General features: G+C 42.9%; 1 protein-coding gene across 17 annotated transcripts in view; it reads right to left on the bottom strand.

The window, feature by feature from the left end:
- Positions 1–25,430, bottom strand: part of SLC8A1 (solute carrier family 8 member A1) — a 384,206-nt gene that overhangs the window by 39,160 nt on the left and 319,616 nt on the right. For 7 of the 17 annotated variants that reach the window (XM_058683157.1, XM_058683152.1, XM_058683153.1 and 4 more), the window contains 6 exons: positions 23,671–23,691; positions 23,220–23,237; positions 23,093–23,107; positions 19,135–19,203; positions 14,368–14,498; positions 10,361–10,460 (listed from right to left, as the gene is read on the bottom strand). In XM_058683157.1, coding sequence (XP_058539140.1) covers positions 10,361–10,460; positions 14,368–14,498; positions 19,135–19,203; positions 23,093–23,107; positions 23,220–23,237; positions 23,671–23,691 — 354 coding nt within the window. The remainder of the gene's footprint in view (positions 1–10,360; positions 10,461–14,367; positions 14,499–19,134; positions 19,204–23,092; positions 23,108–23,219; positions 23,238–23,670; positions 23,692–25,430) is intronic. The other 10 variants (XM_058683145.1, XM_058683144.1, XM_058683147.1 and 7 more) reach the window with 5 other exon arrangements.

Here is a 25,430-nt window from a genome sequence, read left to right on the forward strand (position 1 = left end):
TGAGAACATCCAAACAGAGGGAAAGCCTTTCTTGTGTGTGTGGGGAAGCAGCTTGTGCCAAGGCCCTGAGGCAAGAGCATAGTGTGAAGAAAAGGACTAAGCCTATGGCCTACAGGCATTAAACTCTGGAGTCACAAGTGTGACAAGATGGAAGGAGGATTGAGTCTAGAATCAGAACCTATAGGTTGGGGTCTGAATCCTAACTTCTGTTCCTCCATCTCATAAATGGGTTCATGGATACATACTGCACAGGGTTGCTGTGCGGCTTGTGTGAACAGGAAACTGTCCACCATTGGTGAGATGGTTCACTCATTCAGTGCTGCAGAGTTGTTGACTCAGGAAAGTTTTGGTCTTTGCTTTGTCTAACCCTAAAGTATCACATCATCAAGAGACTCAGAGGTCCTTGGGGAAGATCAGGGGCCAGGCATGGATGGAATAAGTGCTAAGGTGCTGGTTTTATAAATACCAACTCTAAAAGAAAAAATGAGAGCAATAGTATAAAGTTTGGCAAGAGCCAACAATTCTAAAACAGGCTCTGTGTGACCTTGGATGAGACACTTTCCCTCTCTGGTCTCAGTTTCTTGTTTATCAAAATAAAGGGAAGTTGGAATAGCTGCTCAGTAAGCTCCTTTTTAGCTCTGGGCGGATTCTGTTCTAAGATGCGCTTAATAGGACAGAAGACATGACACCAAGCCAGATGTGTTCAGACAACAGCAAGGCAGGAGAGCTGAAATGGGGTGGGGGTGGGGGGGGTGTGTCCAAGCCTGTTGCTTCAGGTAAGTGGCTTTGGTTGCAAGAACCAGAATGACACGGTCTTTACCAAGAGAGCAGACTGAACAGCAAGGGATAATGCTGCAAGTCACTTTTATGAGGCTCCCCTCTGCCTTTGGGGTGTGTGTATGTGGTGGCCGTGGCCACGTTTTCTCCTCCTTCCACCTCTTTGGATTATGCCGAAATGTCTCCCCCACTGAAAACAGTGTACAAAGGCTCTCGCCTAGGGATGAAATGCCCCCCATGCCTCATGCATTGATTTGTAAGCAACCACTAGAACTGTCTTCACATCTCAGCAGCCAACACCAACAAAAGAGCTACTGGATCCAGTGATGGAGCATTGTTTGCTGCTGCCTCTCCAGACGAAAGCTGCATCAGAGACGTGACTTCAGGCTTACAAATAAGAGCTGCTGAATCATCCTGGAGCCCTTCAGCACTGTGTTTTCCTGAAGATTTTGTAATAAGCAATTTAAGAGAAAAACAGCTCAACAAGCCAGTATTCTTTTCAGAAATATCAGCTAACGCATATCCAAGGGACAGAAGATAACTGCTTATTTCTCCCACCCTCTCATACTCCCGCCCCTGTGTAGCTGGCCTGCGTCGTTCTAAAGCAGGGTCAAAGCTACCTGGTTCAACATTTTATCCTGTCACCACTGACATTTTTAAGATGACAGATATTCTAGATTTGCTTTGCCTAACCTGCGAACAGGGCCCCAAATAGTTTTCTCTCTGGAAATTTCTGTAACCCTTTCTTCCTCATGCCCTGTGCCTTTCCTCTTTCTTAGTTAGGATCAGGATTATCAGCTAAATACCGGTAAAATTCCACTAAGAAAACTGACAGAAAAAAGCCACTTTAAATATAGATTTGTACATTCAATTTGCAACATACAAAAAATATTTTCTGTGTACAAACACATGCATATGAGTAGCTGCATGTCCTATGTATTTGTATTTATTAGACAAGAATTATGTATGCCTGAAAGTTTTTGAAATATGGCATCTGTCTATATGAGAGTGTGTATGTATTTATACAGATTTTCTTGTAGATCAGACATAGCTGTATGATGTAGTGAAAACAGACTTTTAATCCAGTTACATGTGGATTGAAAAACACTGACTCACACATAAATTCATTCATTCTTTTTCCACAAATAGTTATCATCGCTTAACATTGTCCTAAGTGCTAGAGAAATAATGGTCAACAGGACAGATCTGCTGTTATTTAAAACTAAAAAGGATTTTAATTTAGATTCTTACTACTAAGAGGATCTGGGCGGATCTGTACCTACTAACAGAGCATAACATACTTTAAAATAAAATAGGACCCAAATATCCAAAGAAAGCATAAATACAGGAGGCTTTCAGACACATGAATTGAGTGAATTTTGACCAGTTGGGGAAAAAACATCAAGTGAGCTTTCTGACAGCCAGAGCGAATAAGGAGACATCGAATTATACAGTTATGATTTTCTAACTGCAGAAGTGATAAAAGTTAATTTGCTGGGAAAATAAAATGTCTTTAAAGTAGGAATTTATCATGCTTTCTTTATAGTGAGTGACATCATGAAGAATTATTCTAACTCTAAGGAAAGATAAAACAATACTTTTCAAATAGTATACTTTAAAGATTAAAATTATAACTAAATTATAATTCAGGGAAGGCAGTTTTTTTTTTTTTTTTTTAATATTTTTTTTTCAACGTTTTTTATTTATTTTTGGGACAGAGAGAGACAGAGCATGAACGGGGGAGGGGCAGAGAGAGAGGGAGACACAGAATCGGAAACAGGCTCCAGGCTCCGAGCCATCAGCCCGGAGCCCGACGCGGGGCTCGAACTCACGGACCGCGAGATCGTGACCTGGCTGAAGTCGGACGCTTAACCGACTGCGCCACCCAGGCGCCCCCAGGGAAGGCAGTTTTGAAAAGGACGCTGATAAAAAGGTAAAGAAGCTTTATTTCTTAATATCTAATTCAAAGCAAGGAAGAACAGCTACTGAATTTAGTTAATGTAACCATCAGATGGTGTGTCTTAAACATTAGATGTCTCAAATGAGCTTCAGCCACGTTGGTGTAATTACCCAGTTTATCAAACGTGTACTGTAAGGCAGATACTCCACTTGATTAAAGTCAGAGCTTTAAGTTTCAAGTAGTAGGACCGGGGAAAGCAAGTTGACATTTATTGCTGAAAATGAAAGGTCCATCAGGGGACCCTTTCATATTTCCATGTTCCAGAGACTGAGGTCACCTATTCCAATCCCCTAATTTCACAAGTGACGTTAGAAGATTTGTCTAGAGCCGTCCAACTAGTCGGCGGCTCTTTGACCATTTGAACTCAAGTCTCCAGATAAGCCAGAGGTTCCAGTGGACGATTTTTGCATGAAATGCTGTCACCCGTGTTACGTGCACTATCGCAACGCACGTGAATATTTTAGCTGTATACTCGAAGAAGGAACGAGAACCAAGTTGGAGGGCAACAGTGTTGTTCACATCTCCAGTTAGAGTTTAAAATAATCGTCCTTCCTATTAGTTCAAGCATGCTGGTGGTGCAGAGCATGAAAAACCTGCCTGAATTGCTGATCATACCACCGGGAAACAGCAGGAGCTCAAAAAAAAGAATGGGCATTGATTCTGTTTTGTTTCTGAAGACCTGACATGATTTCTAGCAGGAGATATAAATACAATTCCAAGATCACAAAAAGAATGTGGAAGCCCTTTGGGTTCCTCATGATGGGATTAGCCGTGCAGTGACTGAGCCTGTCCATTCCCGCACCTGGTATTCTTTCTGGTCCTTCTGCACCTCTGTCCAGTGCTTGCAGACTCATTTCTAAACACTTCACTCGCTGTGTGTAACCAAGAGTAAAGGACTTATCAACTTTGTCCCTTTCTCTTGCGTTAACTCATTTGAAATCTAGCCACTTAAGACCTGAATGAAAACTGTAGGAGGGACAGGGCACCTAGGTGGCTCAGCCAGTTAAGCATCCAACTCTTGATTTCAGCTCACAGTTCAGGAGATCGAGCCCTGCATCGGGCTCTGCGCTGATAGCGTGGAGCCTGCTTGGGATTCTTTCTCTTCCATTCTCTCTCTGCCCCTCCTTCTCTCTCTCTGTCTCTCAAATAAATAAACCTTAAAATTTTTTTAAAAATTGTGGGAGGGACACCCAGGGTTTCACTGAAAGCTTATCAACTTTGAACTCAAAACAATGGGGCTTCCTATTCTAGCTGGCCACTTGCTAGTTGTGTGACCCTAACGAAACACGTTATAGAAGCAACCTCAGGACGGTAAACTCATGAAAAAAAAATACTTACCTCAGGGTATAGCTGTGAGGATTAGAAATAATAGAGGGCATCGGCCATGTAGAAGACAACCAATAAATGGTAATATTGTTTAAGCAGATGTGAGCCACAATTTCATACAGAGGTATAGGCTGTTGTGCCTACTTCTCATGAAACCAGCACACCCTTGTTCATTAAATGAAAAAGCTTATCATTTGTAGGTAAAGGATAATTAAGAATCTGTATAGTCACACGAGAAACAGGGCAAAATGGAAACTCCCAGTCTCTAGCACCTTCTCCCTCTACTTTGCCAGCCCTTCCTTCCTTCCTTCCTTCCTTCCTTCCTTCCTTCCTTCCTTCCTTCCTTCCTTCCTTCCTTCCTTCCTTCCTTCCTCCTGATTGTCTTATAGTTATGCTGGGGCTGTGCCAAACTTGACCCAGCAGCATTTTTTTAAACTGCTTAAATGAGATTTTCAAGTGACCCAGGGTTAGCACATTAAGTAATGAGAGTGCCTCTTCCTTAACGGTGTTCAGTAATAGAGATGCTAGCATGATTCCTGCTTAGACCAGATTGCATGGCAATCCCATGCCCACTTGAGGCACCATTCTTATGATTTTCATTTAGGCCTATGGAGTGGGTCTGTCGTCAAGTTGACAGTATTTTCAAGTGAATTACTGTCTGGGGCACCAGAGTTGACAGTTTTTGCTATGAAATAATTCAATTTAATTGAGAACACTTATTTCTCCACATAGCATGCATGGATGATGAGTTGATGACGAAGCGTCCCCCACACCCGAACTAGTTTCCACACTGGCTTGGTAGGCGTTGGGAGAGCATGCCCTCCTTCTGTAGCTGAAGTCGGGTCTCTGGTTGTAGTCTACTCTGAAGTGGAGTGAGTGTGGACAGGCCAGCTGCATCCACCAGCCTGGCCGAGTTTTGAATGTCTGTCCTACAGATTTCACAGACATTTCTGATTTCCCATTAAGGAGCAGGAAGAAAATTCAGCACTTTCAAAGCATCATCTCACTTAGATTCTTTGAGGCTACACTTTAAAGACTATCTTCCCATCCCTTTCCTTTTGGGAGAATGGGTGTGGACCGTATACTGTGACTGTGCAGAAGAGCTAACTTAAGCAAGCCGGGTGGGTGGGAAGAATAGAGGTTTCCATTGCCGAAATCAGGTGGGCCATGAAACACAATGCTGTCAGGGGTACTCTAACACTATGCCATCTGCTGACAGAACTCCCAAATTTCAATACTGGATGGGGTCTTTCTTAGAACTTGCCTAGTCCGACCCTCTCATTCCATTGCTGCTGAAACTAAAATTCAGAAAGGTTAAATACTTCATCAAGGTTTTACAGCTGGTAAGATACAGAACCGAGACCACAAGAAGGATTTTTTTTTTCTTTTGCCGCGTTGGAGTGTTCCTTTGTTATGAGGATGCCAGCAGATAGTATGTCGGATATGCAAACTCTATGTCAAAAGTAGTAAAAGCATTCCGGAAAAATCCCTAGTGCCGGATCCCCAAAATTACCAGATAAGAGAGAGGGCAGCGTGCTGACTTTCTTTAAAGAAGGTCACAAATTACGAGGCAGGAGAAGTCTATGGATGCATGTAGGCAAACATACTTGTTGTTTGGGGAACTGGCTGGTGTATTCTCCCTATGGGCCTATAAACTAGGCTTAGGGAGACTTAACGAATGTTAAAGGGAAAAAACCCTTCATATTTTAAGCTGTGGCTCAATTATCCAAATGACGAAAGATACATGCTGTGTAAGATACACATGCGTGTCTGTACGCGTTGTGCGTATCTGTGTGTGCACACGTCTGCGCGTCCCTGTGTGTTCATGCATGTGCACACACGTGCATGTCTGTGCATATCAGATATCCCCTACCAGATGTGTGTTCCATACGTGTATCCGTGTGTGTGTGCACGGGCACAGACTCAGTCCCCAGGTACAGCGAGTGAGTGAGCCCTTCACACTGGAGAGAATCCTGGGCTGACCTGTACCCTGGCGCTGCCATTTACCAGCCTTGCTTCTTGAGCAAGTTCTGTTGCTTTTCTGAACCTCAGTTTTTTACCTATTCAGTGGTGTGCCCGATACTCACTACAAAAGGGACAGTGGTTTTTAGTCACTTCGCCATTTTAGCAATTAAACCGAATTGACTGTATTCACACAAAATTTGGTTATGTTGGAGACTCTTCAACAAGATTTGTCTCCCAAACAACCGACTCTGGTATCTAAGTGTAGAGACAGCCCTCATGAAAAGATGAATTGCCTTGACTAATCCTTATAGCAACTCCATAGGTGAGGACTAGTTATCTCTGCTTTACGTTTGAGGGAGCAGAGATTTAGAGGGGAGGTAATCTGTCCAGAATCACCCAGAGAATTTCTGGAGATCTGTGACACAGATCCACATCTGACTCTGAAGCCAGGCTTGCAACCACTCTCCTTCACCTCACCATGGCCCAGGACTGCTGCGCAGAACAACAATATGGTGGCTGTGGAGTTGGTAGCATTGGCATCTGGTTCTCTTCACCCAGATGGAGTCTGTCATCTTCCTTGACCTAACCGTTTCTCCTCTATATCCCAGCTGGTACACATTTTCTTAAGGTGGGCCCTCCATTCTGTCTGGATGGAGACACTGGGAAGAAGGAGGACATGGGGACAGTTCGTACTGGACATGCAGTGAGTGCTAGCCTCTCATCGAAGAGCATCTGTCTGCTGACACGTCTTAGAAGCACCCGACAGTCGCTTAACTGCTTCATGCTACTGCTCCTGGTATCCCACCCAGGAGGTGACAGAAGGACCACCACGGGGACGTGACTGTCTAGTCCCTACCTCATCTCTGGAGTCTTATGAATCCTTGAACTCTTCAAATGTCAGACTCTAAGACCTCGGTTCCCAGAAACAGTAAGGTTATGGGAAGCCCAGGTACTGAGCCCAGGAACTGAAGTTAAGGAAAAGCAGGGGAACAAAAAGACTGCCGGGGGGGTTACCTCGAAACTAATTTAAACATAATCATTGAGAAACAGAAGTAAAATCCTATTTCCAAAATTATTATTTGTTTGGCAAGATAGATAGACTCAATTTTGCACAGAAAATTGCATAGGAAAAAGCGTCTCAGTAGAGCCGTTTAACAGCAATTTAATATTTTAATAAGGCAAACGGTTCTGATTCTCAACTCTTTTGCAATGAAATCTTAAAATCCAATGAAAGTCTGTTTTCAATACCGCTTTACAAATTTTATTGTCCATTTAACAACCGAAGAACATTAACATTCTTTAGACACTTAAATTTAATCATAATGACAAATATTGAGCTTTCTAACTGCCCTTCTAATAATCTAGTGCTTAAAAAATATGGGTTTGCTTTTCTGATATTTTGTCTCAAAATTGTAAATAAGGTCAATTTACCCAGCGGCCTGCAAATGTCTGAGCAATTTTGTGTTATTCCCAAGCAGTCATTTAGTAACATAAAACACAACATGCTGCATGACAAATAAGAACACTCGAGAGGTTTTTTATTTCATTCATTAACAACAGTTCAAAGGATCTGGGCAGGAGTCGGTCCCATCATGAGAGTGCTGAAACCATGGCACCAAGAGAGGGGACAAAACCAGAGTCCCTCAAGCAGACAGAGGTGCGGAGGGAGCAGTTTGACTCATTTTGAAACTTCTCTTCCTTAAGGGTAGTAGAGAGCCCACTGGACTAGCATTTGGAAGACTGGGGTTCTGAGCATTGTTCCAAAGACATATTGCCTCACCAAGGCTCAGATTCTAGAAGATCAGGGTAATCGTAATACCGCTCACATACGATTTTGAGAGGATTTAATTCAACGTTATAAATGAAAGTGTTTGCAAACCAAATATGCCCCTTGAAAGTAAGGAAGCATTAGCGTCTTTATAGTTGGTTCGCTGTATACCTATTCTGACCAGGATCACAACTTTGGTCTTGTGTGTGGCAAAATCTCTCTCACAGTTCTAAGCTGCCCTTTTGCCACTGTGAAGGACTGGCCATTAAATGTGTGTGCTGGTCCCTGTGAATTACAAAAATGTGTGAATAAACGAACACAAACCCACTCCACTGCTCGAAAAGAAAATGCATGGCTAATGTGTCTATTGATGGTGTCTTCTTGGCCACAGTCGAGTGCGGCCTCACGTATATTTCTCATCTCTCTCCACAGCTTTGTTGCTCTCCATGATAAGCTCATCGTCATACACACACTTGATTTTGTTTGCCTTATTTGCTGCCTCCTTGGGTAGAATATAAACTCCACTTGGGCTGGGGTATTTGTCTGTTTCCTGTGCTGTCCTATCTCTTCCACCAAGAACAACGATGGACATGTAGAAAAATGAATTAATGATGTCCAGCTTGTGACCGTTATATAAATGCTCATACGTCTGCAGCCAAAGGAGACGTGTGAACCATTGGGAATGGTTCATTAAAGTTTATGCTACTTTTAATGGTTTTAACGTTTCAATTCTGCTGTAACAAAGCCCATAAAACAATTTCATTATTTTTAATGTTTTCAACTGGTCTCATCAGCAATTTCTTATTCAAGCATTTTTGTCCTTTTAGTTTTTGACTCTGTGAAGAGGGAGTATATAGCTCATGCCTCAGATACTAATGTTTGGTTTAAAGAAAAACGTAAGACATAGTGAGCGAGTACTGTAGACTGTGCCCCCCACCCCCAAATTCATATGTTGAAACCTAATCCCCAATATGATGGTATTAGGAGGTGGTGCCTTTCGGAAGTGATTAGGCCATGAGGATAAAGCCCTTATAAAAAGGACCCCAGGGGTGCCTGAGTGGCTCAGTCGGTTAAGCGTCTGACTCCTGATTTTGGCTCAGGTCAAGATCTCATGGTTCATGAGTTTGAACCCTGCAACGGGCTCTGTGCTGATGGTGCAGAGGCTGCTTGGGATTCTCTCTCTCTCCCTCTCTCTGCCCCTCCCTTGCTTGATATCTCTCTCTCTCTCTCAAAATAAATAAGTAAACCTAAAAAACAATAAAAAATTAAAAAGATCCCAGAGAGCTCTCTTGCCTGTTCCTCAATGTGAGGACAAGTCAGAAGACAGAAGTTCCTGTCTGTGAACCAGGAAGCAAGGTCTTACCAGACACCAAATCTGCCAGTGCCTTGATCTTGGACTTCTCAGCCTCTTAAACTGTGAGCTTGTTTGTAAGACACCCAGTCTCTGGTACTTGGTAAAGGCAGCCCCAAGGGGCTAACACAGGGAGTTTTCCCCTCCCCCGAGGAGAATTTGCATGTAAATTCCAAATCTACTTTCCAAGCAATTTCCCATTATTTAAGGTTCATAAGTTTCCTTTATTTACTCAATTGCAAGAAACCAAAGTGTGATTATAAACAGCATTAATAACAAAGAGGCACAAAAATCCTACCACCCTCTGTTCCCACAGCACTTTGGAGATCTGTCAGACTATTCTACGGCAGATTGGAAAGAGGGGGTTGTGTTAGCAGTCACGACCTAACGGCCAGTGATGTTGGTTCCATACTTTTCAGTGGGACTCACTATTTAGAACATTCTAGTCTTGTTCAATAGCTGCAACAGTAGAAGATGGAGCTGTGGGGAGTGCTAAAGAGAAAGAACCAGTCAAGATGGAATGGAAGGATTAAGGGGGGAAATCCCACAATGGTGTTGCTTTCATGCATCTTTGAGAGGGGCTTTCCTCTGTCTTTCTACAATCATACAGACAGTGGACACGGTTTGAGAAGCCAAGAAAAAGACCTTTCTTTCTATATTTAATTCCCTCGGGTCTCTGACTCCTTGAGTTTGAAAACAACTTCATCTTGGTAGGATTTTCCTTTGCACTTCTAGAGCCAGTGCAAACGCTGCTCTGTTAGACATGGTTGAAGAGAGTGTAAAACGATACAGATGGTAGTGATAAAGTGTCTTAATGTCACCTTCTCCCACCTAGCATTTTGCTCCTTCCTTAGTGACCTTCATTTGGCCACTTCTCCTGCTTCAGGGCAATTTCCGGACAAAGACTCGTGATTGGCTGTCTGTGAATTAGAGACACAAAAGCCTTAAACGCCTTTACGTTTATCTTGTCTATTTCCAGAAAGAAAGACACAGTGTAGATGAAGAAGAATGCCATGTTTGAAGACATGTGCTTCATCTAGAAAGTCCAAGGCCGTCTCTGAAATGTGCAGGTATGCCACCAAAACATTTATTCCTCTTTTAATTTTACCCTGGAAGGCTGTTGGTGCTTTGACCTAGACCAAGTGGTCCCAGTAGGAAAAGCAAGCTCAGTGTGGGCCGTTGTCATTTACGGCATGCAGAGAAAGGTACTCACCAGCGCTGACAGTGATGGCTTCGATAAACTGTTCTCTCCAGCTGTTTGTCCCAACCACAAGGGCTAAGTTTGTCTTCTTAATAAGTTTGTCCACGGTACTCTAGAAGGGTTGGAAAGAATAAGATAACTGTCGGGTTGGTTAAAGCCTTGGGAAATCTAAGACCTTGGTGATTTTGAAACCCCAGAGTTCTACGAAGGGTAGGGGATGTTAGGCTCAGAACAACAGTATTGACATCAAACACTGTTATGATTATGCAAACGAGCATAACCCTTGGCTGGAACCATTTGGAAGTAGAAATTGCTTCATAGCAAATTCGAGCCTCTTTCACTGCCTAATGGCCAGTGAAGAATGGCCTCAGTGTTTAGAAGAGCAGACGTTGCAGAGGCCCATCCCTTCTCCTTGAATGCTTCATGAACTTGCTTCTTTCCTGGCTTCAACTGTGGCATCCTGTCTATAACTGAATTAGTATACAGCCTGCTCAGCATTACACGTTTCTGAATAGTTGGAATTGGCAGATAGATTATGGAACTAAAAACTGGTATTATTGTGCTTTGGTTTATCAATGAAATGCAGCCAGAGAGCAGAGCCCCAAGAATTTTGCTGCAGGATCATCAATAAATGGATTTTTCTGTGGCTACTGATTTTGTCAGCCTGGCGGCTGTTAGAGAAGCCACTCAACGCTACTTCTGTTACAAACAAGAAAAGGCGAGACAAGAGAAGTTTAATTCATATGGTTTAGGGCACATTGCAATTGATGTTGCACTAAATTTCCCTGTTACTTTTCTCTTTAGACTTCTTTTTTCTCTCTTAGACTTCTTTTTAAGCACTTGGCTTTCTACAGCGAGCGCCCTCTAACTTTCTAAATGTCAGTTAAGGTAACAACAACAACAGCCAAACATTCACAGGAGAACCAAGCAGGCAGATACACCCAAAGCACTACCACCAATCATAGCGACTACAGGGAGAAGGGTCACTCCCAGGACATGAGGGTACCCTGCCCAGAGAGACTATCGCGTGGACTAGTCTACCACACATATCCACACTTACTGTCAGAGCATCCTCGAATCCCCACTAATTGCAAAGAGGCAGAAAAGACATATTATTTGTCTCAGGTCAACATCTGTACACGTTTAATGCAATGCACGTCAACTGACTATGGCGTGGGAGAGAGAGAGAGAGCGAGCAAGTTCTCAGCCAACTGGGAGTGAAGAAAGTGTGATCTGAGCAGCCTGTACAGAAGGCCAAAGCTCAGTCGGAATGTCAAGTGTGTTAGTTCAACGAGAGTCATCTGAACATGGAGATGATAATGAGCATGAAAGGGCCCACCTCCAACTGGCCCACTCTGTATTTTCAACATCGTTCCTTGCTAGATGTTTTCCTTAGGGTGGTGACCTTTCCGCCCTAGCCTTGTGTCTAGAACTGCTAGCACCCCTGATAACCGCTGTAACCGTCACTGCTCTTGGCCACAGTATCTTCAGGCACAGGACAGGCATGTCTTTTCTCTCTGGACTCAGCCCCATTTTATCAAGCACACTGAGTGTCTTGGCTGATGCCAACTCACAGTTCTGTGCAGGATATGACAATAAATGACTTTGATTTTTCCTAACTGTAATGGAAACTTGGGGAAGGTCTCGCCAAAGGAGCCCTCTGTTCTGATGCCAAGGCAGAGAATCCCATCACCTGGGAGATAAACAGTTCAAGAGATAAACTGCTGTGATAGTTAAACACACAGAGTTGCCTCAAGAAACATCTCTAAAGAACAAAGTTTTAAAATAAATGAAAGTTAAAATTTATGTGTATGAAAAACCCAGGGTAGATTGTAAACTTTGGTTCATGTTGACTCTGGGGGACTATGGGACAGCCTGGTTCCTCCGAGGGCTTAATTTGTATACGTGTCCTTCCTTGATCCACGGGAAGAGGGGACACTAAGTAAGATGAATTTGAACTCTCACTGCACTGGGCCTGTAGGCTATTGTCATAGCCTCACCATCAGCAGTGGGTGTCAGGAAGCCAAACCCTTAGTCACAAAATAGTAAACAGGAACCCAGCAGGCAAACGCAGAGTGGGACATTGTGAGGTGCCACCCAGATTCGAGTCTCTCTTATAGTTCTAAGAGCTCTGAATAGGTTCTTTAAAAACAGCTATGGACCTAGAAAAATAAATTTCTTAAAAGAATAACATCATATTGATATTCGAGGGCACTTCAGGAACATGCCCTCAACCTCCCTTTCCTTTTAATAGTAACTACTGGTGAACTTTGAGGAGACGGGAGGAAATAGCCTATGGAAGCTATTCTAGAAAGATAAGAACCCCGAACAAGTGGACTTCTGTAAAGAGACTGGGGAGCTTTCAAACGTCCAGGTCATTGGAGTGGTTACGAGAGAGAGCTTTGGACCCAAGAACGCTTTGCCGCCTGGAAGACCGTGCCCTGCCACGCCCAGTGGGATGCTTCCTGCAGAAAGTTTCTGTGACTGCTCTTCCTAGTCTTGGGTGCGTGGAAGGGGAAGGCCGGCTGTCCCATAAAGCCTGTCCCATAAGGCAGGCTGTCCCATACAATTATTCCCCATGAGAGCCCTGGAGGGATGGAGGGCAAACTTGCCCAGAAATGCCAACTAGTAGAATCTCTGTTATAGCAGGTGGCACCAGGCGCTCTGATTCCAGGTGAAAAGAGGGGCCATGAGGAAGAGTGAGGTTGGCTACATCTGGACCGACTGGTCCGTGGAAATGGACAGTCTGAGGTATCTGCACCCCTGGGATCACAGGGAACCTGTGTATGTGTGTGTCAGTCCGCAGGTTCTAGATCAAACAACAGGTGAGCTCCGATACTTGAGGTCTGCCCAGAAAGCACCGGTCCCAGTGTTTACCCCTGTTCCTTTGCATGGGAATGAGTGGAAGAAACAGAGATTTGCAGCAGCCTGAAGGGGAACGTTTAATTGCATTTTTTATTTTTTAAAAAATTTCACTTCAATTGCAAAAAGACGTTTTCCCTTCTACCTGTCTCCTCTCAGGCACCTCCGTTTGTGAACTAATTTTAAAAAATAATTAATGGATCCAGCTAAAGGAAAAGAGGCCACTACTGTGAAACATCGAGATAAAATACTGAGGCTTCTAAGGTCCTGGCCTGATTGTCCCTGTTGGGATCCTCATTCTGGTTTTCCAAATAGGAGCAGGGTCTGCTTTTGAAAAATAATTGGGGAAAATGCAGCTGCACCGTGGGTGTGTAGTTCTGGAAAACCAGAGAACGAGGTTCCTTTTCATGTCCCACTCCAGAATTAGTGTGTGGCTCTCCTGGGGTCTTAGCTGTCAGGGCTGTGTGAACGAGACGGGTGGGAGGTAGAGTAGGGACAGAGGGAGCAGCTAAAATGGACAGCAAGTTTCGCCGCAAAATTCTAAGCTCACCCTAAGGCTCATCTGCTTAACTTCTGAAAAATGACTTTTCATCATCCAGAGGACCAGGAATTCAATTTTATCTGCTCGGTTGTAAACTCTCTGGTCACAGGCACCATATACCTTTAGTATGTTGACTGTGCTAAAATGTCCTAGGATCTGAAGAGGAGGACTAATTATAAATGAGAACTTGACGATGGGGTGGATGTTTTATAGGGAGAGCTTCCCATTCCCCCTCCAGAACAAAAGCCTCCTAACCGTCTGCAGTGTGAACGGTGCGCTTCTAATGGATTTACTGGCTTCTTCAAATAGAGCTTGGTTTCCTCCACACATCACAATCTCTTGGAATCCACCTTTGCTTCTTCCTTGCTCTCCCCTCAGACAAAGTCCTCCCTTTGGGGCACCTCTGACGTTGGGCAGTGACAGATGCCACCCACTGGCCCCTGGTTCTGATACTGTTCAGTTTGCAGGACCTCTTGGTTCCCTACCTTTCTAATTCTAGTTCTGCCCTGAAAAAATTCTCAGCTAATGAGCCAGTTCCTGACATTGATGACAGTCTGGACAGGCTGGGTCCCGAGATGGGCCTGGCCTCCCCTGTGGGCAGCATCGGTGAGCATACCTTGAATTCATAGGATTCTTCAATGATCACTTCCAGCTTGGTGTGTTCTCCCAGAATGGGGCGCCCCATTTCTGCAATGCGCCTCTCCTCTTCCTCTTTGCTGGTCAACGGCTGCTTGTCATCACATTCCTCTGTGAAAGGGAAGGGCAAGAAAGTTAGCCCTGTGCTCAATTTTCTTTGGAAATCCCTGGGTTCTGCTACAAGAAAACCGAGAAGGAAGGAAGCCCTAATGACCTACTAGAAGTCCCTTGGGTGAGATCATAAGGCCGGAGGGGAGAGGTGCTGGCATGTCATCACTTCACATCACATCACGGTTAACAGCAGGTGACTGTAAATGACCCACAACCTGAGCACAAGCCAAAGTGCGGATCAGGAAAACAGCTCGTATGGGCATATCACTGGGAAAGACTCTGCCTGCACGCCGTCTGTGCTGAGGGATCACCCAGCTGTCCCCTGTGATGCTGGTTCACCTGGCTGTTTTTATACATTCCTTTAGCAGGTGACCAAAGGAACCGTAATGAAAAGTGCTGGAGTGACACAAGGGATGGAGGGATCTGGCCTCCTCCTCTCCACTCTCCAGAGGCAACAGAAAATGCCCCAGCGCCAAAAAATTGGTTGAAGGGAAATTCTGATCTTAGCCAGAGCCCCTGTTGCCAGTTAAGAAGCAAACCATCCATTCCGTGTTTCACAGCGATGCCTGCGTCCTAGTGCTTCCGCTCTGTGGTGCAAAGTTGAGATTTGTTAGGAAGACCTTGACCACGCTCATCTTAAAGTAAACGGGGGGGGGGGGGGGGGGCAAAGGTGAAGCCTTTGGGAGTTAATACCACTCACCATGTGAGCATGATTATTTCCAGAAAGTTAATACCACTCACCATGTGAGCATGATTATTTCCAGAACCACCAGGTTCCTTACACTCCAGGAGAGGCTAGTGGGTGTTAAGAAAATGTTAATGGACTTGAGGGTCCACTAATGAGGGGAAGCTCACAGTTGGCTCCTCGCTATGTGAAGGTCATTAGGATAAATTTCAGACTGAAAAAGGCCATGCACATGGCAAACACCATTCCTGTAATCACTCTACCTCCTTATCCTTCAGGCCCAGGATGCTGGAACGAGACAGGCTACTTGAGTCAAATGTACCTCATCTCCAAGGGAGTTGTATGGGAGGTATGGAAAGACCTCTGCCCTGATGCCTTTGCTTCTAGAACTTTCCAGGCAAACTGCCTATGGTAGGAATCTGTTGACTGAGGAAACACGAGGAAGGGAGGGACTTCTAGCCCAGTCTTCTTGCCTTTTGTGTTTATTTAGGCATCATCTTCTGCAGGAGTCCATACCTCTCATTCCCTCCAAAGACAAGTTTTCCCTCTGCTGAGGGCCCTGCTGTGGTGGTTCCATTTGATGCTCTAGCAAATTTTGTAGAGAACCAGTTCCTAGGCCAGCTCACTGCTAGGGCACAGAGAAGATGGGCTAGGGATACTGCTAGCTAGCATTTTAAATACCAAGTGTCAAAACCAACCCAAGGCAAAAGCAGGATGTAGCATATTAATGCTTTAGTATGTATTCAATAGTATAGTATGTATTCAATCTTGTTTGTCTTCCTAAAAGAATATTTTAGAATCTGCTTTTCTATCCCCAATCCTTACGTGGCCTCAAGGAAATTAGACGGAGACTAAAAAATAAGTGATTTTGGACTGGCCAGAAAGTGCTAAATGTTAAGAGATACAAAGGAGAGGGGCAAGGAGATTAATTTTAACTGCAGAAGTAGTAGAGATTTTTATAGCAGGCTTGGGAAGTTATGACCCAAGAGAAGGCAAAGGGTTCCAACTGGTGTCCTCCAGATTTGTCCTTGAAATTGTGTACGTAGTCAAGGAAGTGGTCAGCTGAGATATGTGATGTCTAGTCTACCCAGTGCTCAAGTCAATCGTATTTTGATTCCTTGCTTTCTGATCCTTGAACTCAGGATAATGTTATTGGTAGTTTTCGTAGCAGTAGGTTCTTTTAGTGTCTTTGTTCAAAACCTTGGCTGAACATGGATGTCTTAGAGACTTACAGCAAATAAAACTTATTTTTCCAGAAGAACAGCCAGGATTATTATTTGAATTGCAAAACCATGGAGAGAGAATATTTATTATGGCTTCCTTTTCCGTAGTTTACTTATAAGTGATAAGTTGCTTTAAATGGGACTTAAGGCACTTTATGTAGAAAATTGGAGAAATTACAAAAGAAAGGTGATGTGGTCACATTGTTTAATGCCACGTTTCACAAAATGAAATTATTTGGAACATGGCATTAAACAAATGGACATGGTAGTAAATGAAATTGAATTACAGTGATTAAAAAGGGTTATTTATTCCCTTTTTAGTCATCTTTCCATCCTTCTGATCAGGATGAAATGCTTAGTTTGGTGCTATTATATCTGTAACTAGTTCCTGACATTTGCTGTATATGCATATAAAAATTCTGTTTGTTGTTCACATGAGAAGTGAGGTATAGAGATGGGAGAGCTTAGAATGCAGCGAGGTGAGGCTGAGAAATCAGGGTGGGGAAGCAGCTTGCTCTGTCTAAGGGAGTCAGGGAAGCCTTCAGAAAAGAGGAAATATTTGAAATTGGCCTTGGAACCTGCAGAGCAGCTTGCCAGGTGAAGTTGGTGGTAAGGTTGGCTAGAAGGTGGTATAGAAGGGGGCATTCCAGGCAGACAGATGTCCAAGCACAAAGGCATAATGCCATGGAAAGGTCAGGGCTATTTGCACTTAATAAATGTCATGAACATTTAAGAGAGAATTGTATGTGATGGAAAGGAAGCAACTAGATAAATCCTAGTGTTGCTCTGCAACGATACTGATAAATTAGTATCTGTGGTACAGATTTTTGATGCTGGCAAATACTGGTCTGTTTTTTTAAAAAGTGTCCTCTCTTGGGGCGCCTGGGTGGCTCAGTCGGTTAAGCGTCCGACTTCAGCTCAGGTCATGATCTCACGGTCCGTGAGTTCGAGCCCCGCGTTGGGCTCTGTGCTGACAGCTCAGAGCCTGGAGCCCGTTTTAGATTCTGTGTCTCCCTCTCTCTGCCCCTCCCCTGTTCATGCTCTGTCTCTCTCTGTCTCAAAAATAAATAAACATTAAAAAAATTTTTTAAAAAAGTGTCCTCTCTTTGGGGACACCTGGATGGCTCAGTCGGTTGAGCATCCAACTCTCAGTTTCGGCTCAGGTCATGATCTCATGGTTTCCTGAGTTCGAGCCCTGTATCAGGCTCTGTGCTGACAGTGGGGAGCCTGCTTGGGATTCATTCTCTCTCTCTCTCTCTCTCTCTCTCTCTCTCCCTCCCTCCCTCCCTCCCTCCCTCCCTCCCTCCCTCCCTCACACTCATGCTGCTCATACTGTCTCTGTCTCTCTCAAAAAGAAAGAAAGAAAGAAAGAAAGTGTCCTCTCTTTAAAAAAAATCCTCTCTTGAGATATCTTTTATTGGTTGGGGGAAACACTTTAACATCATTTGTTTGGATGGTCTATTATATTTGTTTCCTTTTCACTTGGTTGGTTTTTGTTTTTGTTTTGTTTTGTTTCCTTTTCATTTTGAATGCTGGATCAAACACAGTCCATTTTACTCTGGCCAAGTCAGTTTCACCTCCTTACTTATGCACAGTGATAACATACTGGAGTTTTAGTTTGGCTTGTCAGAGAATTCATTCTCTGTCTCTGTCTCTGCATACATATACAAGTATACTTTTAAAATTCACCATATTTAATTGAGAAGTTGATAGTAAATCACATAACATCATAGGCTTAACCAACCAACACAATTTAAAGATCAAATGTGTATTTCATACCCACTGTAAAAATCAGTATTTTTTTAGTGTTTATTTTTTAGAGAGAGATTGAGAGAGGGCGAAGCTGAGAGGGGCAGAGAGAGGGGGAGACAGAGGATCCAAAGTAGGCTCCGTGCTGACAGCAGACAGCCTGATTTAGGGCTCAAGTCCACAAACTGTGAGATTATGACTTGAGCCGAAGTTGGATGCTCAACTGACTGAGCCACCCAGGCACCCCATAAAATCGGTATTGACAAGACATAAACCAAGCCTGTGATAAAACCACCAGTCAAGTCTGGGTATCATGATTATTGAGTGGGTAAGTCTGATGTGAGGAATAGGAAAGTCCTACTGGGGCAGGAGGAAGTGTTTCTACCATAGTGGCCAGTGATGGCGATGATTGAGGAATGAATATCCCTGTCCTCATCCAGAGACTTGGAGATGATGCCTGGGCTCTATGCTTACGGCAGATTTGGGATGACTGCGTGGTCCTCTGGTCACCTAGGCAATGTTCCCTCTAGAGAACCCCCCACAGATGTATTGTCATCAGTGTGTATGTGGCTATCATCACATTGCCTGGAGGCAAGAAAGGCAGGCTCTGGAAAGAAATACAGCTTGCTTTTAAAGAAACTTCATTATACTTGGAATGAAAGACCCATTTTGAGAAGCGAGACTTGCGAGAAATCTGGAATATGTTGAAACTTGAGAGGGAGAGGCCATGGGGTCAATCTTCTCTTCAGGTCCATTTGCTCCCTTGACTATGCATCCTGTCCTGTGTGGATATGCTTGTGTTATTGTTGATGACCCACCATACTCCCAGCTGCAGAGAAGCCACTGTATCCTTTAGCAATGTTCTAGAGGGGACAGGGGCCAAACTGTTTCATGTCTAAAGACTTCAAGAACACTTGAAGGCAGTTCAACTTCAAGCTAACTAAACTGTGGTTTTCAAGAACCATGATGCAATGAGTACCTGCAAAGGTGATTACAGTAGAAGGGATCGGATGTTCTCTAGCATGAACTTTCCGGAAGACAGGCTGGCCTAGCAAAAAGGACAGGCAGAAAATCAGCAGAGTGGATGTACTGGTTTGCTACCAGAGCTTTGTGGAATTAGTAAGCTAAACATCACATCCAGATGCACACATCACAAGCAGTGTTAGTTTGAGGACTGAGTTACTCCTACGGAGGTCACAGAAGTGAGCAAATAAATGGAGTAAGTGTTCTAGGAGCCAAGCCAGATTATGTGAATGAACCACACCCTCCTCAGTAGGGGGTGCTGCTAGATTCCTGCAAGCGTCTGAGGTGGAGTGTCCATGCCCTTCAAGTGACTGCTTCCAGAGGCCTCACAAAACAACGGAAAGCATTTGGTGTGATGACAGGTAACCTGGTTTTGAAGCCTACTGGTGCCAATGACATAGCCAATAACCTCGAGCAGGTTGTTTCCCAGTTTCCCCGCATGTAAATGGGGATAATAGTACCTGCTCCATCCACAGCATAGGTTTGTTTGAGGGTCTAGTGACATAGCATCTGGGAACATGCTTATTTATTTCCTGGGCAATCTGAATAGGAGAATGTTTTATCCACTGGCAGGCTTTGCAAGGGTACACCATCATCACAGTAACTCTTGGGTTATTTGGGCCTAGGGTTTTCGTTAAACTTCTGGCTCAATCGACTGCCAAATCCACCTGCCGTTGACTTCTACCAAGAGCTACCTAGAACTGATCTGAGAATTGATGAAATCGACTTGGTGCCAACTTTTGCCAAAATGCTTGCCATCTAAGTTTGGGCAAAGCATTCTCTTCTCTGAGACTCAGTTTCCTCAACTGTAAAGGAAGCTAAAATTGAAGGGGGTTGGTTCCTCTACCCTAGGTACTGCAGTGATTGAAGTGTGTTACAATGTCAGAATTTTCATACTTTGGCTTTCTTAAAAAGCCACGTACCTTGTTAAGTCTACTGTATTATGAGAATCATCTAACTGGGAGAGCAACTTTGAGAGAAGTATATTGACTTTTAATATACAACTCTATGGCTGCCTGTTTAGGGAATCGCACATGCCTCTCTCTTCTCCAAATTGAACCAGAATACTTAATTTTTTTTAAACAATCCAAATTAATGTGCTCTAGTTTCACACCACAAGCAGTGTGATGCACACGCAATGAGTCCCCCTCATTGCTCATTTGACTGGAAGTCACACTGATGGCATTTATGAGACATGGCTGGGCTTTGGATTGCAAAGGGGTTAAGATGAAGGTAGGAATGAAGAGGTTGAAAGGGAGGAAATGAAGGTGCTAGGGTTAGAACACCCATCATTAGAGGGCCAGGCTCTGAATCCAGATGGGTGATTTGGGGTAGACTGATTAATCAGTTGATTAATCTCTTTCAACCTTCATTTCCTTCATATAGGTGAGAACAGTAGTATCTTCGTAAGGTTGAAGATTAAATGGTATACCAAATTACGAACTCTAATGAGCTATAACGTATAGGAGGTTATTATGTTTTATGCCATAAAGGTCAAGGGAGAATGAGATCATAGGTCCCAACAAGGGCCTTTCAATGAGGCAAGGTCTAGGAGCAACACATAAAGATTTGCAAATTCCAAAATCACCTCCAGCACTTAATGTCCACCACTAATGAAATCTCTGAAATATATTGGGCTGTGGACCAAATGACTTTTTCAATTTCCATACATTCTGCTTCAGATTTAGATTTTCACACTCAGCTGCACAAGACTACAGAAAAGCTGCCGGCGGAGGCCAAGGGCTAGATTAATTCTTCTCTACTGCCCTTGCATCTCAAAGCCTTGACTTCAAAGCCTCAAAGTGACTTCAAAGGAAAGTTCTTTAGGCTTAAAGCTGCTTTTCACTGTGTAGACCTAAATTTTAGAACCTTCCCCAGGGCATCTATAGCGTGTGGATCCCAGGTATTCTGACCCAGCTCAGGAGAAGAAGGGTCATCTAAAGTGAGAGGGGCCTGCCAATGTGGAGATTCCCAGAGAGTTTTGGAACATTCTCTTGTTCTAACTGTATCAATTTCAAGTGTTGGGAAGAGGAGGGCAAGAACATAAAATCTCTAGTTCAAATTAAAGCCTTAAGAAAGATTTAATGAAGTAAGTACATGAAATGATAGAAATCTTTGGAAGAAGTGATTCTGTTCTCTTGAACGCAAGATGTGTCCAAGGCAGGAAATGTTGGGCATTGCTGGACGGATATTCTAGAACATGATATGAACAATTTCTGGGGAAAGAAAACTAGGATCCTGTTATTACCTAGATATTTAAAAGGGAGGGTGCTTCAAGTGACACAAAAGGAAGGCCCGAAAAGCAAAATCCTGACATAGTCAATGAGCAGGAAAATAGGAAAATAGCTAAATACATCAATGTATTTTAACAAGGCACTATGTAGCCAGTGATTTTCTAGTGAAGATCTCATTATCAGGCTGCACAGGACTTAAGGTGCTGCTAGACCCTACAATATTTCTCCAATGGTTGACTTTTTAATTTCTAATTATTTCAGAATCCATGAAGGCTACCTTGCCCAATTTCCACCTCCCTCAAATCTCACAAGGACAACCAACTTATTGGGTGCCAGGAGCAGAGTATTTCCAAGAAGACTTCAGTGAGTTCAAACATGGGATGAGAAAAATAAGATAAAAGTTTTAAAACTAAAGGCAAATTCCCACGCTTGGATTCAAAACCAGCATCTTCAGCAGTGCACAACTGGGGAGACTTGACGGGGCGGGTGGGGGGAGCTTCACATGGTTCAGATTTTAAAAACCCTCTGTGAGGACTTGTCCTGTTTTAGCATTTTTATCCTTTTCCGTGTCTGTGTCTCTGAGAGTCTATGGATTATTTCATCATTAAATGCCGTGTCCGGGGAGGAGAAGCGGAGAGCAAAGACCCCCTGTGAAATTGCTCGCATTCAGAAAGTTCCACTTTGGACGGAATCATATTGGAACGACCTGATCATGAGTTTATATGAACAGTGGTTTAATTAATTCCCAACTCCCCCACCATAGCATTTGCAAAATGGAAATTTTTGGAAATATTTCCCCTCTTAAATATTTTGGTTCAGCTGATTTCAGGAAAAAAAGAATGCACTGTTGGTATCTGCACAACATATTGAAAATGCCATGGCCATTAGGATGCCTTTAGAGACATCTTCAACCTGCACCTTCACACAGATCAGACCTACCATTTATTATTTCTGTCCCTCTCTAAATCTGCATAGATGATTCTGAAAAAGTGAGAAAATGCTTAGGGTCAAAAGGGAGGGTGCCGTAAGGAAACATCTTCCTTCTGTACACAAGAAAATAGCTTTAGAGTGTTTGGAATAGTTTAATGTAATCAACACAGGCTGGACACCAGTATGAATTTGAGAGTTTTACACTTTTTGACTCGCAGTTTGGGTTTTTATAGAACACTCTGTAATGCACCCGAAGAGGCCATGATTATAAAGCTCAAACTGAAGTCCCCAAACAGGGGCTCAGATTGGTGCTGTGGGGTGAGGGGAAAGGACTGCTCTGTCCTCTGCTAACCGGGCATCATGTATTAGTAGGGGCCTGAACTTGGGCCATGGAGCGGTCCTAGATGTCAATTCCTCTGTTTCCTTAAGGCCAGCAATTGTCTTATTTATTCTGGCACTCTGGAGCATCTGGCAGGGGTACACAGCACATCATCAGTGCTACGTGAACATTTATAAATCGACCAGTATCAAAATGTGAACAATTACAGGTTCTCCATACAAATGTGCATATACAGAAACACAACACACACGTTGTTAATGTGTAAAACGTTAAATGTGTAAAGTCAACAAGAGCACACCATGTGCCACGGCTAAATGTTAACGCAGGTTACCTAAAATGTGGTTTTGGTTTGATTTTTAAGGGCATTTGGGGGAAAATGAAGAACATTAAAAAAAAAACAACTGTCTTACCGTACAGGTATTTTCCTTCATAAAAGCAAATAAAAATGAGAAGTGATTTTTAAAAATGTAAACAACACATGGTGAAAACAGCAAAAAAAAAAAAAAAATTGACGTCATTAGCTTTAAAAATTCATACCTGTTATTGTGAAGCCACCTGAAAAAGAAAAAAGAACAAATGTTACAATTTATTTAACTTACAATCTAAATAACAAATACCAGTGACATTGGCTGCCTGACCACCCATCTAAGATACAGAAACTTGCCAAATTATATTCACAGTTAAGTAAAAACTGAAAACATCTGCACATGATTTAATCGCTACTCATTCTTTTAAGATTACGGGGCTTAGTGCACAAATTTAATTCTTGTGCATACCTAAGCAACCGCTGGTTTTTAAAAAGACTGCACTGAACTAAAAATGGAATATAAACTGAACTACACAAAAATGAGGCCAGCGGTCCTACACAACAATATGGCTAGTAAATCAACAGAAATAAAAGAAGAGTCAGAAAGGTACTGTATCACCTGACATTCATGGAAAATAACTTAGAAAAATGGAAAGGAAATGCAAGAAATGAAATGCTTACCAAGCTCATTCAGTAACAGGGCTGTGAAAGAAACAGACAAAGACAAACACAGAATAAGAGACCAGATGAATAATGAAAGTAAGAGGAATATCAGCAGAAAGAAATCCAGGCAGATTTGATTCAGTGGTAGGGGGCCACTGCTAACATGGGTGCACCCCAAGGAAATGTGGCATTGGGAATATTTTCAAATAAACAATCCCAACGCTAATTTTTGCAAATGTGTGTGGTTGATTATATATGTGTACAGTTCACCTGGGGACTTCATAAAACATTTCTACTGTATATGTTTACATATACTATACGTATCCAGTTTACCACACACAGTAGAAATATTTTACGGAGTTAATCTTAACTTTATTTGACTGAGTCTTCCTCATTACATATTGCCAGAGAGTTACTGACCTCAACATACGGGAGCCTTAAATCATCCAGGATCTCAGGTATGATACCTGTCGTTCAACGACGATAGATAGAACATCTCAGGAAATTCTATTTTGGCTGCCCTGCCTGACGGAGACTTTGGCACAAGGTAAAGCCCTCTCTGGAGGTTCTACTTGTTTGGTGTTCACTGGCCATCAAGGGATGCTTATGTTTTGTAAACCTTCAAAACTTGAGTCCCAGGAATTAGCACTTACGTATGTGTCCTTATCTGTGACTTCTGCATATTATAAGTGCACGATCACACTACTTCTTGTGGACCTGTAACTTCATGGAAACCGACAAGGCAGGTGGAGGTGGGGTGGGGTGGGACATCCGTGATTTATCTTCCAGGTTATGTGCTTTAAACCCAGACTATACAGTGGCGCTTTATTTTGGTGAAAGCTACCTAGCTAAACATATACCAATTACTTCAGGAGTTGTGGAGGAGAATGCTACAATTATGTTTTCAGCCCTGTTTTCCTCCTAATGGTAGTGGCATTAGAGGATACTTTCTAAAACAAGTCAGTAATTTCACTTGTCCAAGTGGACAAGAATCCACTTGGAAGGGTGCGAAACCAGATAGTGCTATCAAGGAATTTTAATTTGCTTTCACATGAGGGCATATTTTACTAAAATGGCAATTGAAAGAGCTGTATCTAAGATGCTCTTCCTTTAGATAAAAGACAGTGTTTTGGAGGAATACATTTAGAAGTGCTTTTTTCCCGTATGTTAATGAGGCATTTTTGATCCCATCTTTGTAAGAAATCAGCTCAGTTTTCTAAAGTGTCTTTTCCTTCTGCCTACTGCCTATGGAGCATATTAAATAGACCGCATTAAAATGAGTCCCCAAAATGTTCCTTTGGGACATGATTAAGTCAGGACATACACTTTTTTTTTTTTTTCTGATGGACTCTGAAGTCTGTGAGTTCTTACAAATGTGAGATCAAATTCCCCCAAATGTTGAGTCTATATAGACTATATTTGATTTTTTTTTCTTACATGTAAAAGTATAAATTTCTTACCAAGTGGTCTAATCATCTCCTATGCTACTGCATGCATGTTTGTATGCAGTGAGTAAGAGCTATTAATGTGTAGAATGCTCATTTTACGTAATCCCTTTAAAATGGCCACTAGTAGAGGGTAATTACATGAAGCCCTTGTAATAATTCAGAGCAAAATATTATCTTTAAGGGTGGTATAAAATTCCTGTCCTTCCTTATGAAAACTAGGCCGTGGAAATAGATATAAAATCAAAGAGCACAAAGAAATTGGCTTCTTTGTTCAGATATTTTCTAAAAAATATGTAAGTACAAATCAACTAAAAAAAATCTAGCTTTAAG

This window comes from Neofelis nebulosa, chromosome 9 (genome assembly GCF_028018385.1).
Source record: "Neofelis nebulosa isolate mNeoNeb1 chromosome 9, mNeoNeb1.pri, whole genome shotgun sequence".
In the NCBI taxonomy this organism is placed as follows: Eukaryota; Metazoa; Chordata; class Mammalia; order Carnivora; family Felidae; genus Neofelis; species Neofelis nebulosa.